The sequence below is a fragment of the Anneissia japonica genome, unplaced genomic scaffold (assembly GCF_011630105.1).
Source record: "Anneissia japonica isolate Jap-2015-1 unplaced genomic scaffold, ASM1163010v1 scaffold288289_len232728_cov185, whole genome shotgun sequence".
In the NCBI taxonomy this organism is placed as follows: Eukaryota; Metazoa; Echinodermata; class Crinoidea; order Comatulida; family Comatulidae; genus Anneissia; species Anneissia japonica.
This window is the reverse complement of record NW_022716753.1, coordinates 31,347-45,567: the sequence shown is the minus strand read 5'-3', so window position 1 is coordinate 45,567 and position 14,221 is coordinate 31,347. Positions and strand designations below refer to the sequence as shown.

At 35.5% G+C, this 14,221-nt stretch overlaps 2 protein-coding genes across 3 annotated transcripts in view; one reads left to right on the top strand and one right to left on the bottom strand.

Moving 5' to 3' along the window:
• LOC117109803 (C3 and PZP-like alpha-2-macroglobulin domain-containing protein 8) overlaps positions 1-9,476 on the top strand; it is a 49,505-nt gene extending 40,029 nt beyond the window's left edge. The window contains exons 33-41 of the mRNA XM_033252223.1: positions 297-566; positions 1,122-1,184; positions 2,409-2,493; positions 3,149-3,355; positions 3,968-4,057; positions 4,773-4,907; positions 5,018-5,493; positions 6,076-6,426; positions 7,305-9,476. Of these exons, the coding sequence (XP_033108114.1) occupies positions 297-566; positions 1,122-1,184; positions 2,409-2,493; positions 3,149-3,355; positions 3,968-4,057; positions 4,773-4,907; positions 5,018-5,493; positions 6,076-6,426; positions 7,305-7,631 (2,004 nt within the window). The 3' untranslated portion in view covers positions 7,632-9,476. The remainder of the gene's footprint in view (positions 1-296; positions 567-1,121; positions 1,185-2,408; positions 2,494-3,148; positions 3,356-3,967; positions 4,058-4,772; positions 4,908-5,017; positions 5,494-6,075; positions 6,427-7,304) is intronic.
• A 706-nt stretch (positions 9,477-10,182) lies between these two features.
• On the bottom strand, positions 10,183-13,859 carry LOC117109816. Of its 2 annotated transcripts, none has more exons than XM_033252248.1 (2): positions 13,512-13,859; positions 10,183-13,126 (listed from the first exon to the last, which is right to left on the bottom strand). In XM_033252248.1, exon 2 carries the CDS (start codon positions 13,080-13,082, stop codon positions 11,160-11,162), a length of 1,923 nt encoding a protein of 640 aa, XP_033108139.1. In that variant the 5' UTR covers positions 13,083-13,126; positions 13,512-13,859; the 3' UTR covers positions 10,183-11,159. The 2 variants fall into 2 exon arrangements, with proteins under 2 accessions (XP_033108139.1, XP_033108138.1); XM_033252247.1 differs by having other exon boundaries at positions 13,570-13,859.
• Between the last annotated feature and the right edge of the window lie 362 nt (positions 13,860-14,221).

Sequence of the window (14,221 nt, the reverse complement as noted above, 5' to 3'; positions counted from 1 at the left end):
TTAACCTGGTTAGTCATTGTTATCACAAAATAACACATTTTAAAGGTAATTATGTGTTGTTGTTCCACATTTACAGTGAAATTAAGGGGCATTTATTTGGGTATATACATATCCATTTAACAGCAAAAAAAGTATACGCCTTCCTTGAATATACGCCTCCTCGAATAAATGCCCCCTCAAAAACCTTCTCAACAATAAACCCCCAGGGCTTTTATTTGAATGAATATGGTAATTGAATAAATTAAAATTGTTAAACATAACAGCATTATTTTTAGATTATTTATTATTGAATACAGATTGATGTTAAATACAATATACCTGATCCAACGACCAAACAATCCTTCAAATTGAATATTAAAATGAGAGATTCAAAGAAAATGAGGAATTCTTTACGAAGGAGACGTTCTGCTGATGGTCAAGACGAGTTGCAGCATAACAGTGTGGAGCAGGATATTGTTATGATCCAGGCTTGTACTCGATGGCTCCACCCAGGCTCCTCCAACATGGCTGTACTAGAGGTATCGCTCCACACAGGTCTTACTGCAGACTTTGAAAGTCTAGATAAGGTAAAGTATTTTTGACATTCTTTTTATATTTTGTCTTTATTCAACAATAAGAATAGGAGCTATATATATATATTAATATATAATTATATACTCACTCGCCACTGAGGAAGGACTAGTGTTGTCTTAAAGCATTGGTTCTATACACATCTAGATGTGTATAAGAGACAGCCTTTGAACTTAACAACCAAAACAACAAAGTCTTGCAACATGTTACGGTGAGTACTTTTATTATTCATCTTCTTTTAGGCTTGTTACCTCCGCCAAAGAAGTTAATATATCCACTACTGTCTGTCTGTCTGTATTACCAAGATTACAAAATATTAAGAAATGTACTCTACAGTGTCGTCATAAACTTTACTGGAATGGTAATGTAATAATCCAAAAAAGAGATGATTAAATTTTGGGAAGAAAAAGACAAAGAACACGGCCTGCGTATTGTTCGATATTCAGGCAAAGTGCATTTGTGTTTAATCATGAGAAAGAATCATTGTGTTACAGTACAACTTCATTCCAACAGACTAATGCTGATATTGTTACCGCTGTTGCATTTTTCAGATCCCCCAGATTCCAAATATGATGTTTGTGGAAGCTGAAGGAGAAGGTTGTGGCTTGCTACAGGTGAGGGCGATGTGCTGTTTTGTTAATTCACATAATCGGTGTCATTTCAATTTAATTCAAATTTCATATACATAAATATTTAATATTAGGAGAGTTGACTGGTAGCAAAGTGACCCTTAATGGAGAAGGAAGATACTGTACTTAAACTAGTCTAACCTCAAGCGCTTTTTGACTTTGGTATGAAGCGCTTTATAAATCTATGTATTTAATTGTGCTCTTATAATTCAAAAAGAAACAAAATTCTTTAAAAGTAAATGAAGTCGGTTGCTCCACACACCTTCCATTTACTTACCATATTCAGTATGTTTTCGAATAAACACCCTGCTTTGAATAAACCCCCCCCTTGAAAGATGTGTATAAGAGACAGCCCATACACTGCTGCCCTCACAGCCTATGCTTTGGTTAGACTTGACAGCCAGGCATCCAACAGAGCTGTCAGAATTCTGAGAAGCATGGCCATCACTCAAGGTAACTTTAATTAATCATTTTAGTATTTTTTTTCAGCAAACGTCTAGTGGGGGTTGGGGTTACATGGGGGTCACAAACACTTTCTGAGAATTAAGTTCTATCATATAGGTACATCTATACTGCCATGCAGTGCAATTTAAATAAATAAAAATATTTAAATTGATATTACAGTACATTATTAAATACTGTAGGCCCAATGTACACAATTTGACTCATGTGCACATTAAAGAACCCAGTACATCTTCCGAGAAGAGTAGGGGGTTACCCCGGTGTACTGGTTCACCCGGCCCCTGTCGTGGATAGATGGAAGTACGCCGGTTTACTGGCTGCAGATTACATGAAGTGACCCTCAGTTATTATTATTATTATTATTATTATTATTATTATTATTAGACCTTACCCTGTGAAGGAGTGGATTCTATATGGTTTTCTGAAGTTGCCTGGTCGAGATTGCTGCTGGCTAAAGCTGTCTCCTTCGCCACGTCGTATTGTCCAGCAAGAATACTTGCAAAACCTGTACAATTCAAACGGTAGTCTGTGAATGTTAACCCAAGTTCATAGGTCAATTTGTCTTGCGTGAGACAGTTAACACCCTGATTATTAATTTTCTGCATTCCCACTCTTGTGGTTAAATCAAGCAAACAGCTGTCACTTAGACTTCTTTGAGTTGCTATATTCGAAGAGAAAAATGATGACTCCTCTGTAGATGATTTATCCAAGCTGTAGTTCAACTGGTAATCCCTATCACTGGTGAAGCTGTGGCCAATTTCTCCAGAAGAATCCTGTGGAGACATAGATCTTGATCGGAAAGAGATTTCGGCATCAAGTCCCGGAGATTTAGGTGAATTTCTTGGATTTGTGTACAAATGGTCATGAGGGCAGTGTTTCTCGATGTCTTTAAGAATCGTTGTGGAGAGTGAAATTTGTCCACTTGGGTGAAAACACCTGTAGTATATTCCCATACTGAGTATACCTACACAAAATAATTGAACAACTTTAAAATTTAAAAATTAAATCTAAACCAAAAAAAAACCGCAGCAATCATTAAAGAGTCATAAATAGCTTGATGCTACTGATTGAAATTCTGAACACTTCAATATATATTACTAATTATTGCTATTAATATTTTTATGTGTTATCATTTATTTTACATTTTATTTTCTATTTCATTGTTTTAATTATAATTTTTATTCAGTTAGGTTTCATGACTAGATTTATCACCTAAAGCACAAAAGGAAATAGATTTATCTATAAAATATAACTAAAACTTATGATTTACAAACCTGTCTTTGTAATTTGTGACTTCATCTGTATTCATATTTAATAATTGCAATATTTTAATAATGATTTGTAAATTTTTATTTTCCAATTTTACATCTTTGTAATTTTACTCAGTCTTTCAATTCAGCGTATGCTGCAACAGACTGTTTTGTATGTGAGCTTCTTTTACGCAATAAAATATACCCAAATATATAAATGATATAAAATTGTAACAGTTCCAGATGATGACTGTAACACTCTGTCAAACGACTGCAATGAGGATGAGCATGTAAATGTCTGTGGATGCGATCGCACATGCATCAGCACCGGCACAAGCGTCTGCGGCAGCGATAACATTTTGTACAGCAGCGTTTGTCAGATGGAGGTAGCTGCTTGCAAGTCTTCCACTTCAGTGTATGCTGTTCCGCTGGCTTCATGTCCAGGTATTTACGTTTCCATCCCCACAAAGCTATATTTTTTACCCATAGTATGATTAATATTATTTAGTGGGGTAAAGTAATACACACACTGAGAAAGACTGCCATCTGCTATATTACAGTATGACCTAGAAGCTACTAGGAGCCAGGTTCAAACAAAACTGAAAAAAAAAAAACAACATTGTAATATTATTTGTAGGCCCGAAAGTTACACAGTAGTATAGTATTAGGATAGGAGAGGATGAGTGTATCCCAAAGTTAAAGCATCGTTCCAGTCTGTTAGTGGTGAGTGTACTTGCTGTTGGATGTGAAGGAAATTATTTATTATTATTGGAAGTTCCATTATCATAGTATAGTTCCATTATCATAGTATAGTTCCATTATCATAGTATAGTTCTGTCATTTCCACTATTAAATGATTCTAAAATTACAGTTATAATGGTAATGGCCGAAGAGTGCACAATAAAATAAAATTGTCTCTAGGTGCTGTCAGTATTCAGACCACGAATCATATTAAAAAACAAAAATAAATAAACAAAATGTATAATATGAATACTGTATATATTTTTAATGTGTGATTAGTTTACAAATCTAAAACAATATATTCTGCTGTTGTAGAACCAGTTGAGGTCCCTAAACCAGAAGAACCTGTGATCCAACAAGCAAGCTGGACAAGCCAACCAACAGAGATCCATTTGAATTTGCAAAGTAAATATGACCATACTTACATTTCTGATAAAAAATATAGCATAAAACAATTGAAAGCACATAACAAAGACTCTGTATTTTATTAGAATGAAAGAATATTTTATTTTAACTGTTAAACTCTATATAATTTTTAAAAAGCATAGAAAATGTCACTTTCATTGCATGCATTTCTTTGTTTTTGTAAAAGGTCCCCACTCTATAGTGATTTAAGTCACTTTTGACGTTGCCCATTTGAAGCTATTGTAACCTTGTAGTTATTGTTTTATAAAATATAAATAATGAAAATTAATAATGACTGGACTGTTTTATAAACAATAGTTTACTAACCACTATTTCAGTGAATTAGTAGCTGGATGTAAGGTGCAATGGCTCATCTATAAGCCCTGACCTCAAACACTGCATTTTAAACCTGGGTGGTACGTGTTAAATCATTACTGGGCATTTCTCTTGAAAGTCTTTCTGGGCATGATGCGCAATATAAGATTGATATATTATAATGGCCATTGTGGATATTGTTCCAACAACCTGACGTAAATCTGAGGTGTTGAATGATGGAGCTGGCTTGACCCTAACCTTAATCCTCATTCTTCCTATCTAATGAACTATGGCATGTCAGAAGAATATCCATAGTGATTATAATTGCTTAATACATGTTCAGTTTATTGGATGAAACATTTTCATTAATGCATATTTTGATGTTTCACTTCACCTTAAGGTGATGATTATGAAAGCTCTGGAGGTGTTATGACTATTGATCAACCAGAACTGGTAGATTACAGTAGTAAAGGGTCTGAAATGTACGAACTGGTTCCAGGTCTCCAAAATAACAATGAGAATGCAGAAGACGTAGGTAAGATGAAAATTAGAGTAGATAACTATTGGTGCTGTGATTTTAAGCATTTCCCACCCAATATTGATTCTCTATATACAATGCAAAAGATTTTTATTGATTGCTTGCAGCAACCTCTGATGAAGAAAATGTTCCTGTGGAAGAGAAGGTGGATACAACTCTGGAACCATTACCATCACCTGAAAAGATCTGGTCCACTGTACTGGTTGAGCTGGAAACAGAAATTGCAGATGTTACCATTCAACCCACAGAATTAAGCTCCACCAATCAGCCAGATACTTCGAAAATACTTGACTATACTCATCAGCCAGAGCCCACTCATGAACTTGACTCAACCCATCAGCCAGAAACTAAAAACCTTAGCTCCACTAATGGCCCAGAACCTGCGCGCAACCTTGACTCCACCCAACAACAACACCCTGGCCATAAATCTAACTTGACCCGTCAGCTAGAACCTGCCGATAAACCTTACTCCACCCACCAGCCAGAACCTCAGGAACCTGCTCATAAGCTTGACTTCACCCATCAGCCAACAATTATTATCGAACAGACGGAAATTGTAGAAATTGAAGAAGAGGAAACCAAGGTATGCATTACCTAATCTAAATGTTAACAGACCAATTTAGAATATATATTAATTACAACTTTATGAAATGTAGTTTATGGAGTTCTTTTGTATAAACATGTGTTATTAGGTACAGTGGCGGCGCCAGCAGGGGGACCGGGGGGGCTTAAGTCGCCCGAGATGGACAGGTCAGGGTTCCCCGTCAGACGGAGGTCATCGAGCAGTCAGACCAGAAAACATACAAAAATAGGCCCACACCAAGCCAACACATGTCTGTCACTGTCTGAGAGTCCCATTTCTGGCCATCCGAAAGTTGCTATTCTTAAAAAAATCTCTTTGGGGATCCCCTCTCAACCCCTTCCCCCAACTCAGGCCTACGAGCTCAAGTCCCCCTGTCGGACAGCTTAGCCTCCCCAGAAAATATATTCTAGAGCCGCCACTGATTAGGTACATGTACACAGGGTAAACAATGTACCATCCTTCCAGTCGGGGATCTGTATTGATAATGTCTTTAAGAGGTACTCTGTATAATGAAACTTTAGGTTTATAATTATATATATATATTTAAATATTTTCTGATTATATTTCTGTTATCATTGCCAGGTCCTTGAATTACTTGAGTCATCAACACAAAGTCACATGATACCAGACGATATGCAGTCATTTGTGATAGATATGCAGTCAGTCTCTATGGTTTTGCAGTCGGCTCCTACGGATGTGCAGTCAGACCCAGCGGATGTGCAGTCACCCCCGATGGAAGTGCAGTTACCCCCAGTAGATGTACAGTCACCCCCAGTGGATGTGCAGTCACCCCTGATACATATTCAGTCAACCCCAGACTATGTTCGGCCTAAGAAGATTGCAGAAGTTTTTAAAGAAACTGTTTCTAAGGCAACACCATCAACTTTAAAAAATACAGACACAGTAAATTCTCAATCTCAGATCCAGTATCAGGTGTGTATAAGAATGCTGATTATGTACATTAATTAATATTGCAATATAAAGTTATGTTGATGATAATAATAATAATTATTATATGTTACTATATGTGTGCTGTGATAATATTAATAACTTTGAGGTTTACCTGATTGAACAGGATTACTTTTGAGAAACAAGGAACAAAATTTCTTTTGTAGATTTTCATTGTTTGTCATCATTTGTCCAGTGGTGACTCACTTGTTGTCACATGTCTTTGTGTTTCACATAACATTAAATGCACCAACAGACAATGACACCTGACAAATAGTGCAACACCACTTTACAACTGAGGAATTTGTTATGATTATGCTAAAACAATTGTAACTTTTCTTCCCACTTCAATAACATTTTTGTTCTGACATATGTATAATATCCTGCTCTGAAGACTTAACATGGTAACAGATAATAAAAGGTCACCAGATCCTGAAGCTTTACTCCCTTCCCCAGGTCGCCAGATACTGAAGCTGTTCCCCTTTTCCAAAGTCACCAGATACTGAAGCTGTTCCCCCTTCCCCATGTCACCAGATACTGAAGTTGTAACTCTTCTACAGCGCAACAGATACTGAAGCTGTTTCTCCTTCCCCAGATCACCAGATAACTGAAGATCTACCTCTTCCACATGTCACCAGATACCTGTTCCCCATTCCCCAGGTCACCAAATACTAAAGCTGTTCCTCTTCCTCAGTTTTCTCCAAACTTTGTCCACTTTCCGAACTTCTCACGCTCTTTTCACATACTGTTCTTTGCATTTAATACTAATTTAGGTTTAAATGTAAGTAAATGACGTTGCAATTTATGGGTTGATTTCCTACCTCTACCCTCACCTCCATCTTTCTTTCTGTATTTTCCAATAGATTTGGAATGTGAGTAACTCATCATCAACTGAACACAGAGACCTGGTCTTTGAGACACTGATCATCAACTATAAGGATATGCCTGCTTCAGATGATCCATCCAGGTCAGGAGATGCGACCCCATTAAAGAGTAAAGAGAACAGCACGAAACAAACACAGAGCGATATAAAAAGTCGGCACCACCACCGTCACCGTCACCAAAAGGAGAAAAACTCTGAAAGTAAACATCACCAGAATGTCAGTCCACAAAGCAAGCTTGCTGTAGCTGAAAAGACAACCACCCCAAAATCAGGGAAATCCAATCATGCTTCCAGGAGTGCTAAATAGATGAATAAATGGTCTGCATTTTTAAAATAATGTATACATAAAGTCCTAGCAGTTGTTTGTGGAGGTTTATTTTATCATTGTATTTAGAGTTTAATATCTCAGAATATGTGATAATATGATAAAGTTAAAGCCATATTTATATGAACATTTGTACAGTACAATATATTAAATAATGGCGGGAATCTTCTATCAGGCGACTTGGTAAAATGAATTGTTAATTTGTATGATAATAGTTATTATAATATTGAGGAATACCTTCTGGTTGAAGTATGAGTAAAGTTTGAATTACTGTCCTGCAGCATAAGTAAAGTTGTGTGAGATTAAAGCATAGTTCTGCTTCTGTATTGTTTTTTTTTTGAAGAGAACCAAGGTTTTGTTCTTGATGCTTTCTTGTTTGAATTTTTGAGGTACAGATAAAGACCAGATATAAGTCATATATAGATTATATCTATTTGTATGGTGTGAAAACAAACCTCATGGAGTCGGATATCCTAATGTGATAGAAGGTCGTCGAGATTGTAACAATGTGCATGTCTATGGTATATATGTACATATACAAACAAATTAGGCCTATGTGTAAAAGTGACCATGTCTGTCATTTGTATTTATTATATCTATCTACTGTAGTATCATAATTATATAGCTGAGAAGGGACAAAGCCCATGTGTATAATGGAGTTTTCCAGAGTGTCGATCATGCTAAAAAACTTACAATCAAAACAGAGCCAGGAAGTATGTTTCCGATGTCGATCTTTTAAACCTAAGCAACAATATCCAAGGTCCATTATGGTCACATATATGAGTAGTATGCATAACTTTTTGACACTTTAATTTCATTATGAACATGCTTACTGTAGGAGAAAGAATTACCATAATATAAGAGATATTTACTAGCATATTTATATGTATAATTGTAAGTTTTTGAAAAAATTTTGTTTATAAATTTATGAACTGGTGCGTGTCAACTGTTGTGTGTGGAATGTTTTTTTTATTGTTAACAATTTCGCCAGACTTTTATGAAATAGTTAAAATTGTATTCAATTCGAAGACTGGCTTGCTGTAAGCTTTAAACACATCGTCATTTTCAGCAATGCTAACCCAGCATTTTTAGATAAGCTTAGTTACCAACTTTAGATACATGAATAATGTTTTGACATTTATTCCTCATTTTAAAGCCTTGATGTGATGCTCACATCTGCAGCATTTTACTGTCCTAAGTGACGATCGAATTGTCATATTATTAAAATCACTGCTGATAAACCTGATTTTGTTCAATCAATCAATCAATTCGTAAGTTGTTGAATACAATAGTCCCTGTGTCCTTTGTTTTCAGTGACCATAGATTTGAATCACCTGAAGTACTGTAACTGTAAACAGATTTATTTTTAATTAATTATCAACAGTTTAGTACAGTATTATTAATTTATCGTTTAAAACGTTTAAATCAGGTGCTATCTCAACCCGGTTTTAGGCGACTTCCCATAGCCAATATAAGAGAATTTTTAAACAATTTAAGATGTGAGAGTTTTATGAGAAGTTAAGAGTTCTCATTCGATTGTCGTGACTTTTTTAGGCGATTTCCCATAGCCAATATAAGAGTATTTTTAAACACTTTAAGATGCGAGTTTTATAAGGAATTAAGAGTTATCATTTAATTGTCGCGTGACTCTCTTTAAAAAAATGAATGGCATATGCTATTTTCGTAAGTTTGACTTTTCACTGAATTATCTCCTGTACAGTTCATCTTCTTGTAATAAATTTTCAAATAAACTTCTACCTTAATAGTATAAAATGTGGTTTTTTTTGTGTAAGGGATGCAAATAAAACTTTTAATTCGGTTACTAAACAGCGTATTAATTTCGTGTTCATATCCCGATTTTTTTTTCAATTATATTTTTGTGTATATCGATTAATTTACAATCGATTTACATTGTTTGAATATTATTAAAAACGTATTGAAATGTTGAGGTTTTCCCGATTTGTTTCTGAGAAAGTGACTGTAGCCTCTTATAGTCTACTGGGCTACTGTATAGGTTAACGGTGAAGATGAATGAGATCCTTGACCGTCATCCTGAGTTCTCCGCACGGTGTGGATTCGACCCAAATTATCCACGTCCTAGTATTTGGGGGAAGAGAACAACGTCGTAATGCATAAAAAGCTCCCTAATGAAGGACGATGACGGTGATTTTATTCGTGGTAGGCCAAGTCGTAGATACTATGGCCAAATGATAGCAATTGTGGCAAAGACAGCCAAACCAGTCACTCGTCGCAAATCATGTTTTGGAGATAATGGCCAAAACATGCTGGAATGTCAAAATTTTGGAAATCTATTTTATTGCACTAAACTAACCTTTATATATCTATACATCATGCTATGATGTTATTTTCTTCATTTTCAATGATAAAACTATTTTTAATTTGGTGATGGTTTGTACCTAAGAAATGGCTGAAATCGTAAACTTTGAAGCCTGAATTCTCAAATGTTGTTCTTTAAACAGCTGTATGTTTAAAATCGTGTAACTTCATAACGAAATGTCAGACTTAAATGATTTTTTACCATTTTATAGCTCTCATTTTACTGTTAAACCCTGTATTAATAACTAGATTTTTGCGACGAGTGACTGGTTTGGCTTGTTTTGCCAGAATTATAGATTGCTTAAATCTTAAACTTAGTGCCATTGGCGGCTGTTCATGGTAATTATACACAAAATATACAGTAGAACCATAGAGAAAATAGAACAGTGGACTAATATTATCTTAGAAATTCATGGAATTCACAAACACTTATCTCTGTTGTTTTATTCAATTCAAATAATGTAAATGCTATATAAATTCTTTTATTATACAATAATAATGGTCGGCCTTTCCAAGGTTTCACTCGAACTTACAACTTACCAATCAGAAGAGGGTCTGGAATATTCGCTTGTCCCACATATATAGCGACTTTATAAGCGCACGCGTGTGCGTAATTTTACGCTGATGTTTATGTGGGAACTTAAGCAACAATATTCAAGGGGCTGGAATATCCATTAAAGTTGGTTCAATTAATTGAATCATTATCTTTAAAACTTTCGTTTTTTTTTCAGCAGACTCCCAAATTAAATTATCTGATAGAACCCATCATTTATTTCCTTATTAAAACGTTTCTCGAGGCGTTTAAATATTTTATTTTCGCTTCTTGGCAAAATCAGCTAAATTGTAATCTATACAAAAATAATTGCTATAATTAGGACTGATTTATACATTATATATAAGTAAACTGTATAAAGGTAATCTTATTTTACATTGTATTTAACTTTAAAAATAATTGCATATGTGGTCTATTGTACAGTTTCCCTTCAACGATGTTATAGTGAAACATTTTGGCAGTTGCTCAATTACAGCTTTATGTTGCTTAGAGAAACAGACATTGACATAATGCTTTCATGTTTGATTGTACTCATGACGCAAATGGCGATCATATGATATTCTTTATTATTAAACCGCTTTAGCGTTTACGTCATTTGTGATTAAAATGCGTCATTGAAGTTAAATTGCGTCACAATGTGTAGCGATTTCTGCGTACTGTGTTTTCATTGATGAATCGGACCTTATTTCAGAAGTGCAATGCTTGTTTATTTCCAAATCTGCATATTTAAGTCCCTCGACGTTTAACTTGGTTGGGTCCACATGATTAGTTGGTGAAATCTCTTCGTATTTTTTGCCGTTGTCAATATATTTTGTCGGTATTACGTCTGTAAGTTCGGCATACTCGTTTCCGTGATTATTCCGACTCCAGCTAGTATCGTCTGTGGAGCTATGTGGATCATCTGAAGGACGGGTTCCGGTAATATCTTCCAATGATAAATGGAAGGCGTATGTACGCTTCTGAAGCACAGCGTATGTGGGAGGCTTGTGATGTGCGTTAGACTTGAGCTGATTTACTCCTTTCATAGGTTTTGCATACAGCGGAGTCGATTGTTTACTAGTTGAACTACTACCGAGTATTGTCGGACTGGTACAAGGCGATTGCTCTACACTTTGACATGGGGAGGGTTTCGAAGTGAATGTTGGCGAACGTTTCGAGGAGGGAGGAAGCGATCGTGTAGGGCTTTCAGCTGGTGAAACCACTGGACTTCCGTTCTCAGAATTTTGCTTTGTATGGCCATTTGTTTTATCCATTTCTGAAAACAAATTAGCGTTAAGTAGTATTTTCTGATCGACACTTTCATACGGTGTGTAAGTTTTATCCACGAGAACTTCGTCAACTTTAGTGTTAACATCGTACGATTTTCGTTTTCGTTTACAAATTATAACGATAGCTATCATTGAAAGAAACGCAATAAATAAACCAGCTACACAAACAGCCAAAATAAGTACATTATTTTGAAAGAAATCTATCGCAGCGTTAGGCTTTGCTTTGGGTTTTAACGGTATAAACATGAGTTCAGTAGTGGGTTCAATAGTCGTTGTTCTTTGAGTGGTTCTTTGAGTGGTGATAACTCTTTCTTCTACTATCATAGTTGCTTCTTCACTCACGATCATATCTCCATTTACTTCAGTAGCTACACACATTATTTTAGACCCGTTGTCTGATAGGTGGGCTCCGTGGATTGTAAAAATCCCCAGCTCCAATTCAGAAGAGAATGGAAGCCTAAGGATCAAATTAGGTGTCACTTTCCATTCGTATTTTGGGTTATCTAGGCCGTAAGAACTACAGTTGAATGTTATACTTCCATTTTCTATTACAATTCCCCTTTCTGGTGTTAGTTGGACGATAGGAGGGAGTGGTATCAAAGAACAGGATTTTGACTTTTGTAAAGCTTGGCTGTTTAATACACATTTAAAGTACACTCCTCTCTGTTTTTCTGTTAACCTAATTCTTGCATAAACCAAGTGATCTGTACTATCTGGCTCTGGTTGTAGTCTGATATCTCCCATGTAGAGCTCAAGTAATGGCGTTGGAGTACCGCCTTCTGATGCACAAACAAAATCGACATCTCCATGTGAAAGATAATTAATCATACATTTCGGAGAACTATCAGTCGGCGGCACCAATACAAATAATTCAGCAGGCGGTCCTACGGTATTGTAATATCCTATCTGCAAGGGGGAGTCTTGACTTGCGTACATACAAAAAAACTTTCCTGCGTCCCCAACTTTAACATTGTCGATTTTTAGGTCGAATTTATGGGCTAACGATCTTGTGATCGAATATCGAACTTTTGTATCTGTGCTTAGTTGGTGACGCATCAGACCATTTTTACTCAAGAACGCGTTACGGCTTTCCGAAAACCACGCTATATCGTAACTCTCGCGCACTTGCGCAGTTATATGACAGTGAAAGACTGCAGTTTCTCCCTCGACCACTGTGACACTCTTGGGTTTCTCATGGGCAATAAAGTTCGAGAAAACAATACATGGGTAGAATACACATAGAACTATAAATCCTGGAACACACATTTTATACATTTTCAGCACTTGATTCCTTCTAGCCACGCCTTAGAAACTTCAACCTGTTGCAAGGAAAAAAAAAAAAGCACCATTATAGTTTAATTCTCAGGTTGTCATTCTAGTTCAAAGTGCAAACACATAATTGGCCATATAAAATTCTAGGACGTTATAAACCTGAACGTTTAACGATATTAAAGACCATTGAAATTGGAGGGAAATCGTAAATATGAGTTGTATTTGGTAATCGGATCAGTACAAGCCCACAATATCAGACACAAATATGATAGCAAACTTAAGAGAATGAAATGGAAACTGAAAAAAATATTTATTTAACATAAAATAAATCATTGATAATTTTATATAACCATGTTGTATAATAACGTTCAATATCACATTTATTACATATGCATGTATATAGAAAAAATATATATATATATATATCCCTACCTTGCAATATACACTTATTTTATTTATGAATATTTACAAACTGCTTAATTGAACGTACCTACTACCAAGGTCGTATTCAACATTTCCCAACCGGTCTGTTCAGTTTGTTGTGTAACTGGTGTGTGTACCAGTCTGACAGGTACTTAACTTCCAAACAGTTTTGCTTACTTTCTCTGGCTGTTTGTGCTAAGATTCTGCGTGACTTGGTAAGTTGCTGCTTAAGATCACAATGAACAAGAAATGAGCCAGCATCCTGTTACGGTTTCGATAAGCTTTTTAGACTGATTCATAACGCAACGCCTCCACAGCAAATAACACCATTATTATATTAACAGGTAACAATCTTGACAGCAGTGTTGGTGATGGGTCTAGGACAAGATATTGGGAAAGTAAAGGTTGCTGTGTCAATAGAGAATTTAGTTCTTTTCAAATTTGAATATGATTGATATAGAATTAGAAAGCATCATGAAGATTTTTATCAATGGTGTATGTTTCATTTTGTTTTATGTCTGCGTTTATGTGTGTGTTGTTTTATATATCTATTGTGCTTCACTGCTTATTGTCTGTGTTAATGTATGCTTAGTTTTATGATCGATATTTTTGTTTTAGTGTACATATAATTCCTACAAGATCATAGCTCTTTTCACCAGGCTTTTTAACAGTCAATGTATTTCTATTCTATTCTTTTTGGGAAACTGTTTGTGTACCTT